At 42.4% G+C, this 17,804-nt stretch overlaps 1 protein-coding gene across 3 annotated transcripts in view; it reads left to right on the top strand.

The window, feature by feature from the left end:
- The window catches only part of LOC146173801 (female-specific histamine-binding protein 1-like), a 73,842-nt gene that overhangs the window by 13,850 nt on the left and 42,188 nt on the right, over nt 1-17,804 (top strand). Inside the window, exons 2-5 of one of the 3 annotated variants that reach the window (XM_084584293.1) lie at nt 2,294-2,487; nt 11,222-11,304; nt 12,216-12,299; nt 17,296-17,582. In XM_084584293.1, coding sequence (XP_084440419.1) covers nt 2,294-2,487; nt 11,222-11,304; nt 12,216-12,299; nt 17,296-17,567 — 633 coding nt within the window. In that variant the 3' untranslated portion in view covers nt 17,568-17,582. Of the gene's footprint in view, nt 1-2,293; nt 2,488-4,940; nt 5,021-11,221; nt 11,305-12,215; nt 12,300-17,295; nt 17,583-17,804 lie in introns of those variants that run through there. The other 2 variants (XM_084584292.1, XM_084584291.1) reach the window with 2 other exon arrangements.

The following is a 17,804-nucleotide window of genomic DNA, read 5'->3' as shown; positions in this document are numbered from 1 at the left end:
CGCCAGGTAGAATATGTGTTCGCAAGTCTCAGTGTCGCATTCAATATGTTATGTTTACTGACGAGCTCGTACATAACGAGCCAGTCTTCAATGTCGACATCATCGGTGCCTCAATAGGTACTCGGATCACGAGGTTCTGTCACGACGACAGTCGACGCTGGTTGTGGCCCTGTAGAGGGGTTTGCGTCGGAGAGCATATAGCTAGCATCAAGCTGGCAGCTACTGCAGGATTGCGATATTGGTGCCGTACACGAGACGCTCCTCAAAAATTTTATCAAGCTCACTCCGACCTAGAATCCAAAGTTCGCGTCGGTGGCACACTCGCAGTAGATATGTTGCCTTGCTTCCGCCTCCATCCTTCATTACTCCAGAACAACGTTGTCTCCGAGACTGCGTACCGTAAGAATAGTAAGCGTTAAGGACTTCATTCTCTCCCACTGCTACCGTAACTAGAGTGCAGATTGCGACACTCTTCAACGGATTGTTCTCCGTCTCTATGCATTGCTTTCACTCTTCCCTGCAAAACTATAGGCTTACCGGCTAATGTCAGCGCTTTACGATTTACACACTCGATTATAGCTGATTTACAGGTTTTCATGCAAGAGACACATGCGACAACATCGGCATTCTTTATTCTTGTCCTCAATTCTGGTTTATGCTACCTGTTATTGCTAACTATGAATCCCTTTCGGAAAACTGCTTTGTGCCCTATCTCAACTTCGTTTCCATACCTCCTAATTGCTTTCTGCAGTAGCGTAACATTTGCATGTTGTTATACTTACTTTTTCTTCACTGTCCCTGCCACCACCGGCTACATACACGTGGCTGTGGCGGGAATTCACGCTACTGCGCGTTAGTCTGGTGCTGTCAGATATTTTCTTTTGATATTCGAGCAAGTTGTCCCAGTAGTATTCCATTTTTTCCTTCCAGCTCTAGCTCCATTTTAGGGCATCCACAGGCGATGCAACAGCGGCATTTTCTTGGTCAATACTGTTCAGGCATGTACTAAATACGCAACATCTGCACAAACGTTTCGCCTTCGGTCTCCTCCGCTCATTCCTACAGCATTCAATTCAATTTTAGTAGCTATTCACACTCACTATATTTCAGGTAATTTGTTTCTCATCTATTAACCACTTTGTTATTGGTACCCAGAAATAAACAAAAATGTACAGGTTAAAAACATTGGTCAAGAAGCTAACAAGCATGCATCAAAACAACTTACAACTTCTAAAGGAAAGGTGATCACCTAGAAAAGGAAGAACAGTCTTTTTTTTATAAATAATAAAATGGCTAACTCAAGGAATGAGCGCCGAAATTCCAAGCTGCTGCTGCCGTTAAACAGGCTGCTATGACAATTTTATTTATTTTTTCTTTGTACGTACTGCACGACATACAATGTATCGAAGCAGATGGGGTCCAAAGTAAGCTATGATAAACATAAGACCCATGAACCGCAATAGTCATGTCATTTAATGGGTATGAGGTTCAACATTCATCACAACACCAGCACTAGGAACACGGAAAAATTATTAAACTCTTTGACACAAAGCGTCGATTGACCTAAACTAGAAGAAAGGAGATTCGATACTGCGATTGTATTCGGAAAAAACGGGTTTAATCTCATTGAATTGTTCGAAGATTTTGACTAAGGGATTCTCATGAACAGAGGTAATCATAAGCTCCCAGGCCTAGGTTTCTATACCGGTCGACATATTGTAGGTCTTGAGATCCCATTAAAACTATCAACTGTTTCAGAGGTTATAATAGTACTTCATCTATTTTCTACAGATATTTTGAGATTTCGGGTAGCTCCAGCTACCTGACTATACTGCTCACAAGCAGACACTGTGGCCTGGGAGCTATTGACCACCATCCTTCGCATGTCGCATTTTTCTAGTGTTTGCTAAATTCACCCAGTAAGGAAAATCTACTTTAAGGTCTCCGGAGATGAAACAATGCTAGATGGCTAAACTTCCTTCTCACAGCTAAACATTGTAAATTACTTTTTAGAGTGAAAGCATTTGGAGAATGAATACTTTTGTATTTGCCATAAATAAAACGCACTGCTTTTCTCTGTACACGCTTCAGTAACTGAATTCAGTTCTTTCTGCTGCATGTAGCTTAAGTAGCGAATATCTAAATTGGAAAAAAATGTTAACATTTTCTATCTGATGCGTGATCTCGCGGCTCTGGTTGCAACGCGCAAAACGTCCCGAGAAGAAAACTGTGTCTGGGGTGCCGCAATCAGAAGAGCAGGCGAAGAAGTAATAAGGGGCTCTTTCCATTGCAGTGCTTAAGCAAATCGTCGGAGATATTTTATGAAGTAAAATCGACAAGCATTGAGACTATTGGAATCCAGGACAAAAATGGAGCTCAAAAAAGTGCCGATGTAAAATGTTGGACGGTGAAATATAGTAATCAAGATCAGACAAAAGAAACGGCAAAGCGAACTTTCCACTACACTCTTACAAGTAAAAATTCGGCGTGAGTATTGGATAATTCATGGGGCATGTAATACCTCATATTGTTAAATATTCCAGTTGTGTCCCCGTATAAAACGATACTAAATAATTTCAGAGCCTGACCACTTCTTCCCGAGTTGTGTAGTATAGACAGCCACAAAGTTGTACGTGTCTTTCTGATGAATGGAAATATAGATATCTTGGTTGCCAGCATCACAGAATAACATTCGACATTGCCGGCTCAGCAGTATAGTATATGCTTTATAAAAGAGATTTTTCTCCAGCTTATTTAATGGTCGGTGTGTTGGAAAAGAAATTTTTGGCTCTCCTTCACATCGCTATAAGGTAAAACTCTAACCTTTTTTATAAACGATGTTAAAAACAAGGAAAAAATATCAGTGACGGCTATCTAGAAAACCGTCGTAAATCTGTCTTGAAGTTTTAGGTTTCAAGGCCATGCCAATCCGGGATAGTATCAGCTGTGCCAAACACAGCCAAAATAGAAGCAAACTGCTGGGCTTCCCTGGTAAAGAGGTAATATCAGGCACGGTTTCAGGCTGCAAGTTCAGAACTGGTCTAATCCAAAGGGCGCGCTCATCATGGCATTCGAGTCATGCCGGGAGGGGGGGGGGGGCAACGCCACTGGAAAATATCCGAGTACCCTATTGCTTTCCTTCGCGCGTCGGCCCGCCTACTGCCTGATATGGGTAACGTAACCCCGTGTCGCCATATGCCTTTCAAGCGTGGCGAGCGGAATGCATTTCTTGTGCGGGAGTTCTTTTTTCGGTACATCGTGAAAGTGAATGGAAATTTTTGCGCACGCACAAAGGCAGTCTGGCTGGGTGTGGCAGCAAGAATGAGCGAGGGCAGTCGTTTCCTGTGTTCTTGAAGATAAAATTAATTTGCAACGGCGATTACGTGGCTTCACAGAAATGGGCGGGTAAAAGTCGTGCTAAAAAATATTCATGCCTTTGTGCGAGATACGATAGACCACTGGTTTCACATTTTTAAGCGAAATACGCTCATGGGGCTTAAATCTGCGCTCGTAATCTGTCCGTCGCTCTATGCGCTCATGTATCACACACAAATATCGCACGTGTGAGGAGAGAGATGAAGAATGAAAACAATTAATGGTGATAGGTAATGAACAAAAGTTGTATAGACATTGGTGATAGAGTTAATGAATAATGCTAATGAATAATAATGAGAATTATTGACTTGCAACGACAATTACGTCAAACTACGACTTGTAATGAGCAGAACCGATTTAAAATGAGTACAGATGCTTAGCGATGAGTGGTAATGACAACAATGATTAGCATTACTCATGACGACTACGAAACGATCAATATGTTAAATGACGTCTTGCAATGACCGCAACTGACTGGAAACGAGCAAAATTATTAAGCACGACTGATCATGACTGTTAATAACTACGAAATGACCAATACGTCAAACGACGACTCGAGTGACTGCAACTGATTGAAGACGAGTAAAGGTGTTAAGCGATGAGGGATAAGGATTACAATGAATAGGCATGATTCATCATGACTACGAAACGACAAATATGTCAAACGTTGATGACTTAAGATAAAGATACCACAAAAAAAGTCAAGAGGCAAATGACAGTGGAAGGGTAGGCTTCCGCCGTTCTACTCCTAAGATACATCTAAGAGACCCTCTAATTTTTGTTTGCTTAACCGCAAAACAAGCGCAGGACCACGCGCACAACCCGCGTGATCGAAAAAAGTGTTTACATTCTATTCAGTGTGCCGCACGCGCGCAGGAATACATCGAGTCTATTTTGATTGCGGAATTTCGCGAAATATGCATCCCCTCAATGAAACAAGATCGATTATGTGTTACTTGATAACTACTGATTGGTATATTAGTTACTAGCGATGGCCGACTCAATGATTATTGTCAAATTAACGCGACCACTACGAAAATTGGTAGACGGGAGCCCCAAAATTTGACGCGGGCCAAACTTCGCAAACTTGGCTGCCCACATTATTTGACAATGGCCAAATCATTGGTGCCCATAAAGTTTAGGTAAGTTACCTTCAAATTCGTCCTATTGGAAGAAATTTGTGGAATCTCGGACGCGGGAATATCAACCGGATTGGTATAAATATACCAGGACACTGAATTTCTAGTCTTCATATCCCTTCGTGGGTGGGCCTCTGATCCGCTAATCTCCTTTTTTCAATTTGCGAAAGTGTCTCCCAATAAACTGAAAGAAAAGCAAATCATCTCAACGAAGCAACTTTTCTTTCAGAAATTTATACAGGTATCAGGCTGTGGGTCATGTGATCGTGCCCAGTTTAAGTGTAATCAGGGGGCGTACAACCGCACACGGTGGGACCACTGCAAGAATGAAAACCACTAAACGCATCTCAGATGGCTCAATTTTCAAAATTAGATTTTGTATTCATTTGGTCCTTTAACGTTGTTTGCATGTACGTCCGTGGGAAGCGACTAGACTATTCACAAACCCCCGATCATCTCTCCAAATTGGCTGCATGGCGCAGCCTGTGGTATAGCCGCTGCATGCGGTAAGTGCTGATTATTATCGCCGGTGGAAGTATCCACTTCCTTGCGATTTCTTTGGCTTGCAGCTTATGCCAGTGAGATGTGGTCATGCTGACGTCTAGCCATATAAAACGAAAGAAAACGGCAGATATGGAATGCGTCCCCTGGTAACTGGATGCGCCAGCCACTGCCTTGCGGCTTGTCGAAGAGTACCACATTTAAAAAGTGTAACCAGCAGTGACATTCAAACCTAACACGTTAAAAGATTCGACCGGTGCGTTTCCAGGAACAAGGGTGCGCACATTTGGCTGCGGTTCTTCCGACTAAATTGTGACATGCCACGACAGCACGAAGAGTGGTGAAGTGGGCACTCAGGCACTCAATCTCTCCAAACAGTGTATAATTTCGATTCAGAAGTTCATTTCCAACAGATTGAGGCTTTGCACGAGTATTCCGATATGCTGCATGAATTCCCAAAAGATAGGTACCAGTAGATTATACATGTTTTTGTTGAAGGGATGGGAATTCTCGAGATTCAGAGATGCTAGGGACATCTATGATAGCAAATAATCCCGTCGTTCATGCGTACAGGGGATGCCTGGGGGCAAATTGGAGACACTTCGCGTCGTGGCCACCCGGCATTGAGTCCAGATGACATTGACCAGCTTATAATCGCCGCCGCCGTAGTTGACACGTTTGTAAGTGCGGCCGAGATCAAAGAAGCCCTTGACTTACAACTGAGCGAAAGAACATTACGCCGGCGTTTGAGTAATAGAGGTCTTCAGGCTGCATCGCTGCCCTAAAATGGCAGCTCACCCCGAAGCAGAGGCCGAAGCGACTTGAGTTTGCAATGCAGTACAATGATTGAACAGCTGACTACTGGAGATAATTTGTGTCAAACAATGAAATTACGTTCTCCTCTCGATGAAACCAGCAGCGGTGAGTCTGGAGGCCGCAGAACACCAGGTATTTCTCTGGAGCCTAGGTCGAATTGGGGAAACAGGCTGAGCATGCTTGAGAACAGCTGAAATAGTACGGGACCACCTTGAAGAGCTGGCAGTGTTTATCTTGCCTTGGGTGCCATAAAGGGTGCCATAAAGGGCGCCATATGAATCTCATTGAAAATGTCTGTGGTGTGTTGAAAACATTTTCCAGTTTACGTTACTTCCTAATGCGAAATTTGAGGGCAGCTCATCTGGATTTTTATCTTTTCATTAGATTGGACAACATTTTTTGAGCAAGACATGTTTGTTCGATTGCACACAACTTTATTTATTAATTTTTCACACAGAATCCTTCAACAAAAACTCCACTAACAATTCTTGGCTGTCATGAAGGAAGCTTTGTGGTCGTCCGAAGCCTTCCCCTGCGCCATATATTTCGCTCTTTTTTCACTGCCATCTTTCTCCTTTTCTTTAGAGCTTGGTTAAGGTGTCTGCGCAGATTTGTGTGTTAAGGTGTCTGCGCAGAACATTGAGTGGCAATGTTCTTCTGCTTGCCACTGATCAAACGACTTGTACGAGTCGACTTGCCGTTTCGCAATGTTTAACCATGGTGTTTCTGGGGTGGTATGATCATTGGGGTCTCATTAACGCTTAATTCTGACCACTAGTCCCCCTGAGCTTGACTTGTGTTCCTTTGACCCTTGAAGCGCCGCCACAAGTGATGTCACTACTTGATGCCCTATACCTAAGAAGGAGCTCGCTGTGCGCTGACAATTACGCCGCCCCTAGCCATTGCTGATAATAAAGTTCGAGTGCTGTCTCGGCTTCTCTCTACTACAGAACGACGAAAACATCACGCTGCTTCTGATAAGGCAGTTGGCACAGCCAGTCGAGACGCGTTGACCAGATAATAAGAAATGGGTCTAACACCTACTAGCTTTCTCTCATAGCAGGTTCAACTCACGCTTAACACAATCATGTTTTCCTTAAGTTGGATTTGCAAACCGCATCTTGAAAGAATACCGAAATACAGATTGACAAAGTTCACTCGGCGTTTTGTTATGTTCGGCACTGCGAAATACAAGCGTAGCTATTAATGAAGGTTTACAGCGGGCGTAACAGAAAATACAGAAAATGCGAAAGTGAATCGCTTTGACATTCTGCCTCAGCTTCGACCGCTGCCCAAGTTTTACCACAGCTGTCAAAGCAGTGGTTGTCACAGCATCCAACAACCAGCGCCTTCTAAAAAGCTAAAAAGAAAAGGGCTCTGTAGTGCCGTATGACATCTATCATGTTGCTCTACTTATCGTATCCCAATATATAATTAGATCAAATGCTTATTAGGTGACAGCTGCCAAGATAAGACGCCATGGCATCCATATGTATCTGACCCTGATCGCCTAAATTCATGGTTTGGCATCCTGAAATGGGAAGGATACGTGACTTCACAGAAGGTTTGAAGAGAAGTGGCCGTTTGTTGCCATAAAGCATTGGCCACAACACACTGCTGTAGACTGCTCTGCACCCTCCCGTTATTTCTCGCGTTTTCTCTAGCCCTTCCGTACCCTCCTTTACAGTTCTCCTCATCCATTGCATGTTATTCATATACATTAAACTCGTATTTTCTGTCGCTCATGAACGGGCATAAACGCTCGACACTCATTATTTAAGAAAAAAGACTCTGTCGTTTAAGGCTGCAGAATGACTGCGACTGCCTGCATCTCTAATAATTGAAATATCTCTCACAGCACAACTTCGCCCTTTCCATTTTTCTTATGCAGGCTCATGGCCACTACAACGCACATTTCCCAACGTGTCGTTGTGTTGCTGCTGAAGTATTAATGTTGAATGTTCAGCAAAGATCAAAGACATTTGGCGGACAGAGGCGTTACTCCTACCCAGCGTACGCAATAGGAAATGGGAGGCTGCCTCGATCCTTTACAAAAAAAAAACATCGCATGAAATCAAACACAGTGTTATACCTCAGGCTACTAAGCAGGAATATTCATTCTCTGTGACCAGTGAGCTGCCATTAGAAAAGTGCGTCGAAAAACGTAGATGTTTGTGAAAAGTGTGAATACCAGAGGGTTTGCTTCTGATGCACATCGTGTAGTTCACGATTTGTTACCAGTGTTCCAAATCTTCTTAAGGCAAAAAGATTTTTCCGACCCTCTCCAACAGGAAGGGTCTCCACAAATTCTAAAAAAGGCACCTCTATATGGGTTGGAAGGAAGCCCTGATCAGTAAACATTTACCAAAGTATGTATTCGTAGGGTGTGTAGTGCTATTGATTTTAGTGTGTAGATGCGAGTCTGTATTTCATCTATAAAGGTCATTATCATCATTAGCCGGACTACCCACTGCAGGTTTAAGGCATCTCCCATTTTAATCCAATTAACACGGTCCTGTGTTAGCTGCATCAACTTGACCCCTGCGAATTTCTGTATCTCATCCACCCACCTAATTTTCTGCCGCCCGGTGCCACTCTTAGCTTCCCTTGGAATCCAAATGGTTACTCTTACAGACCATCAGTGGTACCCTCACTCCTACAGAAAGGACACGCCCATTTTGCCTTCTTAATTTAATTTGAACTAATACCTTAAGTTATTTCTCTCCCACTATGCACGCGTCTTATCGGTTAACATTACAGCTACCATTTTTAGTTCCATAGCCCTCTGCGTTGTCCTCAACTTAAGTAAAACCGTTTTCTTTGACCTCCATGTTTCAGACAGACAGGCGAGTACCGGTAGGATGCAAATGTTACACACTTTCCTTTTAAGTGATAGCGGTAGGCTGCTAGTCATAATGTTTTAGTACCTTTCAAATGCAATCCATCCCAATCTTATTCTCCTAGTTATTTTCTTTTCACCGTCCCGATCTGCAGGCACTATCTGTCCTAAGCAGACGTATTCGCTTACCACTTCCAGTGCTACACTGGCTATTTTAAACTGCTGTTCTTTTTACAAGGTGTTCAACATTACTTTAGTCTTCTGCATATTAACTTTAGCCTTCCTCTCTGTTTCTCCTATCGAGATCATTAGTAATTATTTCCAATTGGTCTCCTGAGCTACCTAACAAGACAAGGTCATCCGCGAATCTCAGATTTACTGCTCTCATTCCATGTCTTGGAAGGCAAACTAATTATTCGGTAAATAACACTAGGGAGATTGCATCATCTTGAGTATCCCATTCCTTAAAAAGAATTTTGTCACCTTAGGCAGAAATACGGTTGCTGTGCATCCACTATAGCTATCTTCCAACACCGTCACATATGACTCACTTACACCGTGATCTCGCAATGCCTGCGGGACGTCTGAGGCTTCGATCTAGTCAAATGCTTTCTCGTATTCAATGAATGCTATACATAGAAACTGGTTATATTCCGAGCACTTTTCTATTACCTGTTGATAAGTGTGGATGTGATCGATTGTAGTGGACCTATGCGAAATCCTGTCTTGCACTTTAGTTGATTAATGTCTAAAGTTGTCCTGATACTATTAGCGATTGCATTTATAAATGCCTTGGGCGTAACAGATAGCAAGCTTATTGGTCAAATTTTTCTTTCAAGTCCCCAGTGTTTCCCTTTGTTAAACATTGAGATAGCATTAGCGTGCTTTCATAGTTCCTGTAATTTTCATACATTCACGCATTGCGTATACAGGGTGGTCATTTGTTATAGCACTATATCACCACCGTCGTTCATAAAATCTTCGCCTACTTGAACCTCCGCAGCTGCATTCCCCCTTTTCATAACTTCAGCGGCTTTCTTAGCCTCGTACTTCGGTACAGGCCGAACGTGTGATTGCTCTTCACTGTAGCCAATTTCATTCTTGTCCTGACACGTTTGGCTACTATAACTGTTCACATAGACCTTTTCGGCTACCTTGGTTTTCTTCTCCATGTTCGTAATGACAGTGCATACATCTGACTTTTTGTCTATGCTTAATTTCCACTTTATCGCTTTCAACCTACGCCCGTTTTTATAGCTTCCTCGGTCTTCGCCATGTTAGGCCTCCTTATGTCGGTCGACTTGCACTTACAGATTAGCTTTGCAATCTCTGCAAGTTTAATCCGGTATGTTGAGTTGAATGCTTTCATACCTCAGTTCAGTACAGTCGTTCAGTCATGTTCGACTCTTCGTGACTCATTGGATCATATCACGCCACGCTTTCCGGTCTGTCGCTATCTTCCTAAGATCACATAACTTCATCTGCAGCGCCTCGAGGATGCCATCTAACCATCGAGTTCGTTGCCTACCCCTTCTCCGGCGACCCTCAACCTTTCCCAACATCAAATCTTTCTCCATCGACTCCTCTCTTCTCATCAGATGACCAAGGTAGCTGAGCTTTAAATTTAGAATTTGACCCTCCAATGAGCAGTCAGGGTTTATGGTCGACAATATCGACTGATTTGATCTTCTGGCAGTCCAAGGAACTCTCAAGAGTCTTCGCCAGCACCACAATTCAAACGCGTCAATTCTTCGACGGTCAGCCTTCTTCACAGTCCAACTCTCGCATCCATACATCACAACTGGAAAGACCATAGCACAAGTTATTCAGATCATGGTTGGCAGTCTTATGTCTCTGCTCTTTACATTCTTTCATACTTAGGCGTTTCTTAATCAAATATTTCGTCTCCTTAGATAGTTTACTAGTATGCTCTCTAACAATTATAGTGCCTACTTCTGCCGCATACTCAATAATGATATCTCAGAAATTATTCATCATTCCTTATAGGCTAATGTCTGCTTCTCGGTCAGCACCGAGCACCTATTCTGCAGAGAGAGCGTGATCTCCTCTACTTTTCCCCTTACCGCAAATACTTTGCTGGACTTCTTCCTCACTAATTTGTTTCTTTCCCTCCTCCAATCCATATCAATTCGAGACATTACCATCAAATCGCCGCTCCATGAAACCTTCACGCTCACCTCGACATGCTGCACAATCCCTGGGTTAGAACAAAATATGAAGCGAATTTGCTTCAGTTTCCCCATGAGGGCTTTCCCATGTCCAATTCTGGTTCTTCAGTGTGCTGAAGAAAGTATTCATGATTCGTAATTTATTGTGTTTAGCAAACTCGACAAACGCCTCCCCCTGCTATTCCTTAACCCAATGCCATAGTTCCCCATTGCCTTGTCTCCAGCTCGCTTTCTGCCTACTTTGAAATTTAGGTCGCCCATCAGAACAGTATACTAAGTTTTTACTTTCCCGATTGCCAATTCTACATCTTCGTAGCTTTTTCTCTTTAATTTTTTGACCAATTGCGCTGCATTCATTGCAGGTATTCTTTAGAAGAAAATGTGGAGACAAAAGCTGTGCTAAATTACACAGAGAAGAATGCAATTGAATACGAATACAGAAGTGGTAAGTGCAAGGCCGCAAGTCTCTGTACAGTTTGTATACATCTGCATGACTTTGTAAACATCAAAATCAAAAGATCTAAAAAACACAATCTCAATTTAGTCATCTTCTTCAGTTTATCTTTTGTTTGCTAATTTTAGCGTTATCATAGTTATAAAGAATGGCCGTGAATTCCATGATGCAGACTAAACCCAGCTTTTTTTTGACAAAATCATGAACGGATTATTATGTTTCGTTTAATTGGCTCACAACATTTAAGCATGGTCGATATGTACCAATTTGTAGCGCTACGTATGTGCTCGCAGAACATTACAAGATGCAGGCAGAATTCAATTTTCATTAGGAATTCTTTCCGTCAATCTTCAGTGTGTGCTGCTGCTCAATACTCCTTACACATAATATGCACCATGAAAATAACAAATTCTTTATTTTCTACATATTGCGGCAAGGAGTTCAGTTAAGAGTCCACTGCACGCTCCAGATTCCGACAGAAAGAAAAAGTGCTATTCGTTTTTTATTTCATTAAGCATCTCTCGTTATGACTTTGTGGAACATTGCAAAGCAGGAATATCGGTATCAAGTAAAGATTTTGAATTACTAGGAGTGGTGCGCAATTATTTGGCGTAACTCTATGGTTGTGTTTGTGCCACTACTAATTAAATCATTTTCGTTCCTCTTACCATAAGGAGGAGGCGATTTCTACCGCAGTGAATTTAGAATGCTCATTTAACAATGCGAGAATTTTGTGCTCGCCTTCTTTTTCATTATAAACTTATCCAAGGTCTCCCCAGCCTCTTTCGGTGATAAGAAGCGAAATCTATATCGTTCTCTGTACGAGCATAATCAAAACAAAAATCCATTGCAGTTGTGAATAAAGACAGATCACTTGAATCAATACAATGTATTTTCCGCAGATTCCAAAGAAACTGATCGAGTCATTTTCACTGATGGACAAACCTGCGATTTGTTTAACGTACCCAGGATGAATGGTGGAAAAGGTACGTCATAATACCCTGCATTTAGGCTAAGCTGTCGTGCTATAAGAAAAGAGGAAAAAAGGGCACACATTACACAAAAGCTTTGAAGTTCAATTGATAGACAAGTAGAACTATTTTACATGATTATTATATGCCTATACACATATTTATTATGCTAAATATTACTCACTGCCTCATTTCTTTGTTTTAAATTAAAACAAATTTGTTTGGTTTCAAAATACGAGTATGCACAAACATCTTGCTCTTAGTCGTGCAATATTTTGGAAGAGAAGTAAAATTTCAAAGCAAGAAAAATAGATATCGGTACTCTACTATCAATCAATCAATACCGTCAACCAGGTGATAGAAAAATGCTCGGAATATATCCAGCACTTATACATATCATTCATTCATTACGAAAAAGCATTTGACTCAGTTGAAACCTCGGTGGTGATGCAGGCATTGCAAAATCATGGGGTAGGCGAGCGTCACGTGAAAGCGCTGGAAGATATATATATATATATATATATATATATATATATATATATATATATATATATATAGCATAAGTAAATAGACGTACTTGGTTGCTAGAGGGTACATACAAGTGAAAAATTGCTTCATACTGTTTCCAAGCTTATTTGTAGTCGACGTTTCGGCAGGAGCCCTGCCGAAACGTCATGAGCAAGACGCCATGAGCCATGAGCAAGACGCTGCTTCACGCCAAAGGAATTCTCCGGTCAAAGCGTTCGGATGGCTTTTCGACGTCCATTCTGATAAGATAATTGTTTGTTTCGCAAATGTGATGCAATGGTATCCAGTTATTCACACTTCGTTGCTCCTATTTGTAAATGTGATGAGCCGAAATCAAAGCTTTATGTTTATATTCAGTTTGTGCGTTCGTGGACGTTCTTGCATATGTGGGTCTCCTGCTTACTCCGTGCCGAAAGAGCATGCAGGAAAGAGCCCATCAAATGCTCCAGCTTGGTCCGAAATGTTTGAATGTTGATTTTGCTCTTTTTGATTTGCTGAAGTTTTCTGTTGATGAGGGCTTAGGACTGGTAGTAAATCATCGCAAGTTTATATTTAATTCACTGCGCAATCCATGTAATAAGGAAACAGGATTTCGTAGAGGCTTCAATGTTTTCTTGTCCGATTATATCTTTTTCCAATTTGGCTCTGTCGGAAAGCATGTTTTATTATATATGAGCTCGATACATGTAAGCACATGTCCGACATTGCAAAAATACAGTCATTAAATATTTATGAAACACACCTCTGTGTACAACAGAAAAAATAAATGCTGTACAGCCTTTAATTAGAAGATATCTGTGAAAATAGCCATACTAAGTATATAATATTATGCCTGTAGTTTGCTGAAACTGATTTTCATAATGCCGTCAGTTATTACGGAGGAATAGCCTACAGTTCCGGGCTTAAGATTATCAAAGACAGATACTTCAGTTTATCATAACAGTTAGAGTGAAATTAAAGGTCATGAATTTGATGTATAATATTATCAGCCTCAAAACAAAAATGAGGAAATAATATAGCCTTAATTACGCTCCTTATTGGACATGCTCTCTGTAGCGAAAAGCCGCACACGTCAAGAGCAAATGCTTATTTATCCCATAACAAAACCCTCAGCTGTCCTCCGTTTTCTAATAATGTAACGAGCAGAAATGAGACAGATGCCCCGCCTCGGTGGTGCAGTGGCAAGATGCCCGAATACTGTGCTTTCCGGAGTACCCGGGTTTGATCCCGACTTCCGGGGGCTGTGGTTCGATAGAGGCGAAATGAACTGGTGTCCGGGTACTGGGCGATGTCTGCACGTTTAAGATCCCCAGGGTATCGAAACTATTCCGAAGCCCTCCTCTATGAAACCCCTTTCTCTCCTTCCGCTTTCACTCCAGTTTTTCTACCTGCCTACACACGCGATTTCCTCGGCGATACAACGGCAATTATTGATATGGGGGACAAACAGTAGAAGGTATTCGACTGGGAAACTAAGCCAAACCCCAGGGATCAGTGTTGTCCCGGACCCTGTATAATATCCCAATGCTTGGCCTCCCCGCAAAACTAGAGGCAATCTAGGGGCTAAACCATACATTATAAGCAGATGTAGTGAGTCTGTGGATAGGCAGGGGCGGTGACGGTGAATTTGAACAGACACTCTAGCAAGCAATCGATGTTATAAAAAGATACTTAGAGCCAATCGTGCTCAGATGTGCTCAGAAAGATACTTAGAAGCAATCGGAAGCGCTCGTTCTCACGCCAATTGCGATCACTCCATCGTTGGCAAATAAAGTAGGATAGCCCGGAAATAACGCTCAGGCTCAATGGTACCGTTATAACAAACGTGGCAAGAGTTAGGGATTGCGAATTCAGGCTAACGGTAGGAACTCAGAAATAATACAGAGGCTAAGCTAGCACCAGTCAAACTTGTAGACTCCTGTAGCGGATCGCAAACATGCGGGCATGAACGAAGCTAACCTTTCTTGGGCTAGTGCAGTCTTTCATAATCAGTAGGTGAGTCTCTGTGGCGCCTTATTTTCGGATTCACAAGGCGGAAAAGTAGATACTTGACGTTCTCATTCGTTAAAGGATCAAAACGGCACTAGGTTTACCACCCGATACATCGACAAACAAGATTTGTTAGACTAGGGGTTTCCAAAACCCTCGAAACGCTTATTGAGGCTGAAAGGACCTCAAAATATCAGAGACAGTTGCGCAGTCGTAGCAGTCGGAGCATTTTGCAGAAACGGGACTATGAGCCGCAAGCATGCTCCAGATGTACAGACAATGTTCCTAGACTGGTTAGGGACAATTTAAAAATACCTCCGCTCCCCCAAAACATCCACCCCGTCTACCATGAGAGCCGCAGGAGTGATAGAGCAGCAGCGCGGCAAGCCCGTCTTGAGGGCAGACAGGACGTCTTATATACAGATGCCGCACAATGCGCGGACAGTATGGGACGTGTTTCAGTAGCTGCTAGAGAAAACGGGGGCTCGGTAGTTTGCTGCAGCACCTGACACTCGACCGAAACGAAGGCGGAAGAGGTGTCCATTGCGCTAGCTCTAACACAACAACAGGTCAAAATAATAGTTACAGACTCGAACTCAGTGATTAGAAACTTTGACGGGGGCCGAGTTTCGGCCATAGCAGCAATAGTGTTCGCTTGTGGTCCACCAACGGCAGAGCAGGTCGCGCTCATTGTGACACCGGCGCACCAGGGGTTGAGAGGAACGAGAAAGTGCACCTACTGGCCCGAGGATTGGCTAGATTCCGGGATCCCAGTGGCGTCTTATGCACAACCCCGTACCCCTTGCGCGATGAGGAGACCCCACAGTTTGATGATGACCTTAATACCTACCAAGATACCCTAAATCATTACAAATTAGGCAGATCAATATTTCCAAAAGCGTGCAAGCAACTCATTAAAAGCTAGGAAGTTATATTGAGTAAGCTACAAACTGGAGTATTCCCGAACCCCCCGCTTTACACCAAGTGGCACCCGGAAATTTTTAGCCCCAGGTGCAAACGTCGAGATGGCATAGCGGACGGGATCCACATGATATGGAAGTGTCATAGATTTAGACAGCCTAAAAGAACAGATGAGTCCTGGAAGGCACTACTACTCAAACAGGATGAAAAAGGGCAACGTGAAGTCATCCATCTCGCCCTGACCGCTGCTCAGATCTAAGAGATCCAGGTCGACGACTGAGGGGGAGGACATATCAGGGACAGAGCTGCGCCTCGCATCCTTGCCGGCCTTTTTACGGGTGCCAATAAATGTTATTTCTCTCTCTCTCTCCCTTACGACGTGGTTCCGTTGTTCAAAAAACAAGCTTGATAGATACTGCGCTTTTCCTTTACTTGAACCAATTATTATTATTATTATTATTATTATTATTATTATTATTAATATTATTATTATTATTATTATTATTATTATTATTATTATTATTATTATTATTATTATTATTATTATTATTATTATTATTATTATTATTATTATTATTATTATTATTATTATTATTATTATTATTATTATGCAGCAGGGGGTCTAGACACAATTATTGTGATGAATCCTTTATCAGCAGTGCTCCTGCTCGGAGTGACGTAATAGTACGCAGGTGGTTTGCAGGCTGAGTGGCTAGGCGCGCTCAGCCGATGGCGGAGCAGCCGCTGACCGCCTCGTCAATTGTGCGTATGCGCGGAGTTGAGCAAACTACAACCGATTACAACCACGCAATGGGGAAACCGTCTAACTTAATGCTTCAGCGGAACTCTACTGATTCAAACCATGACATCGACAAGGTGGAAACAGTCTGACTACTTTACTATAAACAATAAAGTTCAAGCCGTTACGTAAACCGTGAGTTTTACTTTCAAGTGAAGCCTGAGCCTCTCAGGGGTATCTAGCTCTGGCTACACTACTAGATTTACCACATCTAAGAAACAGCCAATTCTTTGTCTTGATAGGATAGACAAGTCGACTGAAAATTGGATGAAATTATACGTTCTGTGTACTTACCGTTTTAGCGTCACCTTCCTTGTGGGATGTTCTGGCTCATATTTAAGACTCTTGGCTACTAATTCACAGTATCCGGGTTTCCACCCCACCGCATGTGGCTGCATTTCAGTGGACGCGAAACGGAGACGTCCATGTGGTTTACGACGTCAGCGCACATTAAAAGTTACCAAATGGTCGACAATTTTTAATAACCCTTCACTATGGAACCTCTTTCTTTCCACTTCCAGTACCACCTTCTCTCCTTCCCTTACAGCGCGGGTCTTGTATTCATTGAGGGAGCGAGTCAGATACTGCAGCTTTCTTGTTTTATAAAAGCAATGTACTATTCGTGCCAGTTGAAAGAGAATCGTAACGAAATATCCTTGACCTTCAGTCTTACAAAGCGCTTAATATTTGCACTGTAGCGGGGAGTACACCGCTAATTGATGCTGTACAAAAACCACGGTCGTGTCTTAATGTGAGGTGTATCCTTTGTTTCAGGTTGCGAGTTTTGGGTAAACAGCAAGTTTAAGGACAATGTTCCGGCGTGTTGCGCGTTTATATTTGATCTCTTGTGTGGAGCGGTTGGAAGCCACAACATTTATGAGAAACAATTATGCAAACATGTGATAGAGAGTTGGGAAGGCGAAAGTGAAGACGAAGGAAAGGTTTTGGTTCAGAAACAAAAGAAAAAAATCCTACCGCTAAATGGAACAGTTACACATCGCGGTGGATTGAAAGATCTGTCACTATCATCATTATACGAAAAATAAAGTCTAGCTACATATGCGTGTTATATGCTCTACCTGAAGGGTTCTCATACTAAGCCAGTTTAGCCAGTTTAATGAATATTCGTTTTTTTTTTTGTAGTCACGACCAATGCGTTGTTTCGGCCCATTCAGTATGATTGTGAGACCAAAATATTAGCCGAGGTTTCTACGCTTAGCGAAACGAAGTCTGAGTTCTTCACGTAAAGCGGCGCAAACGCATCATGTACAACGTTATCTGGT

This window comes from Amblyomma maculatum, chromosome 11 (genome assembly GCF_055883805.1).
Source record: "Amblyomma maculatum isolate TAMU_Amacu chromosome 11, ASM5588380v1, whole genome shotgun sequence".
In the NCBI taxonomy this organism is placed as follows: Eukaryota; Metazoa; Arthropoda; class Arachnida; order Ixodida; family Ixodidae; genus Amblyomma; species Amblyomma maculatum.
Note: the sequence above shows the minus strand (reverse complement) of the source record. Positions and strands in the feature narration are given on the sequence as shown.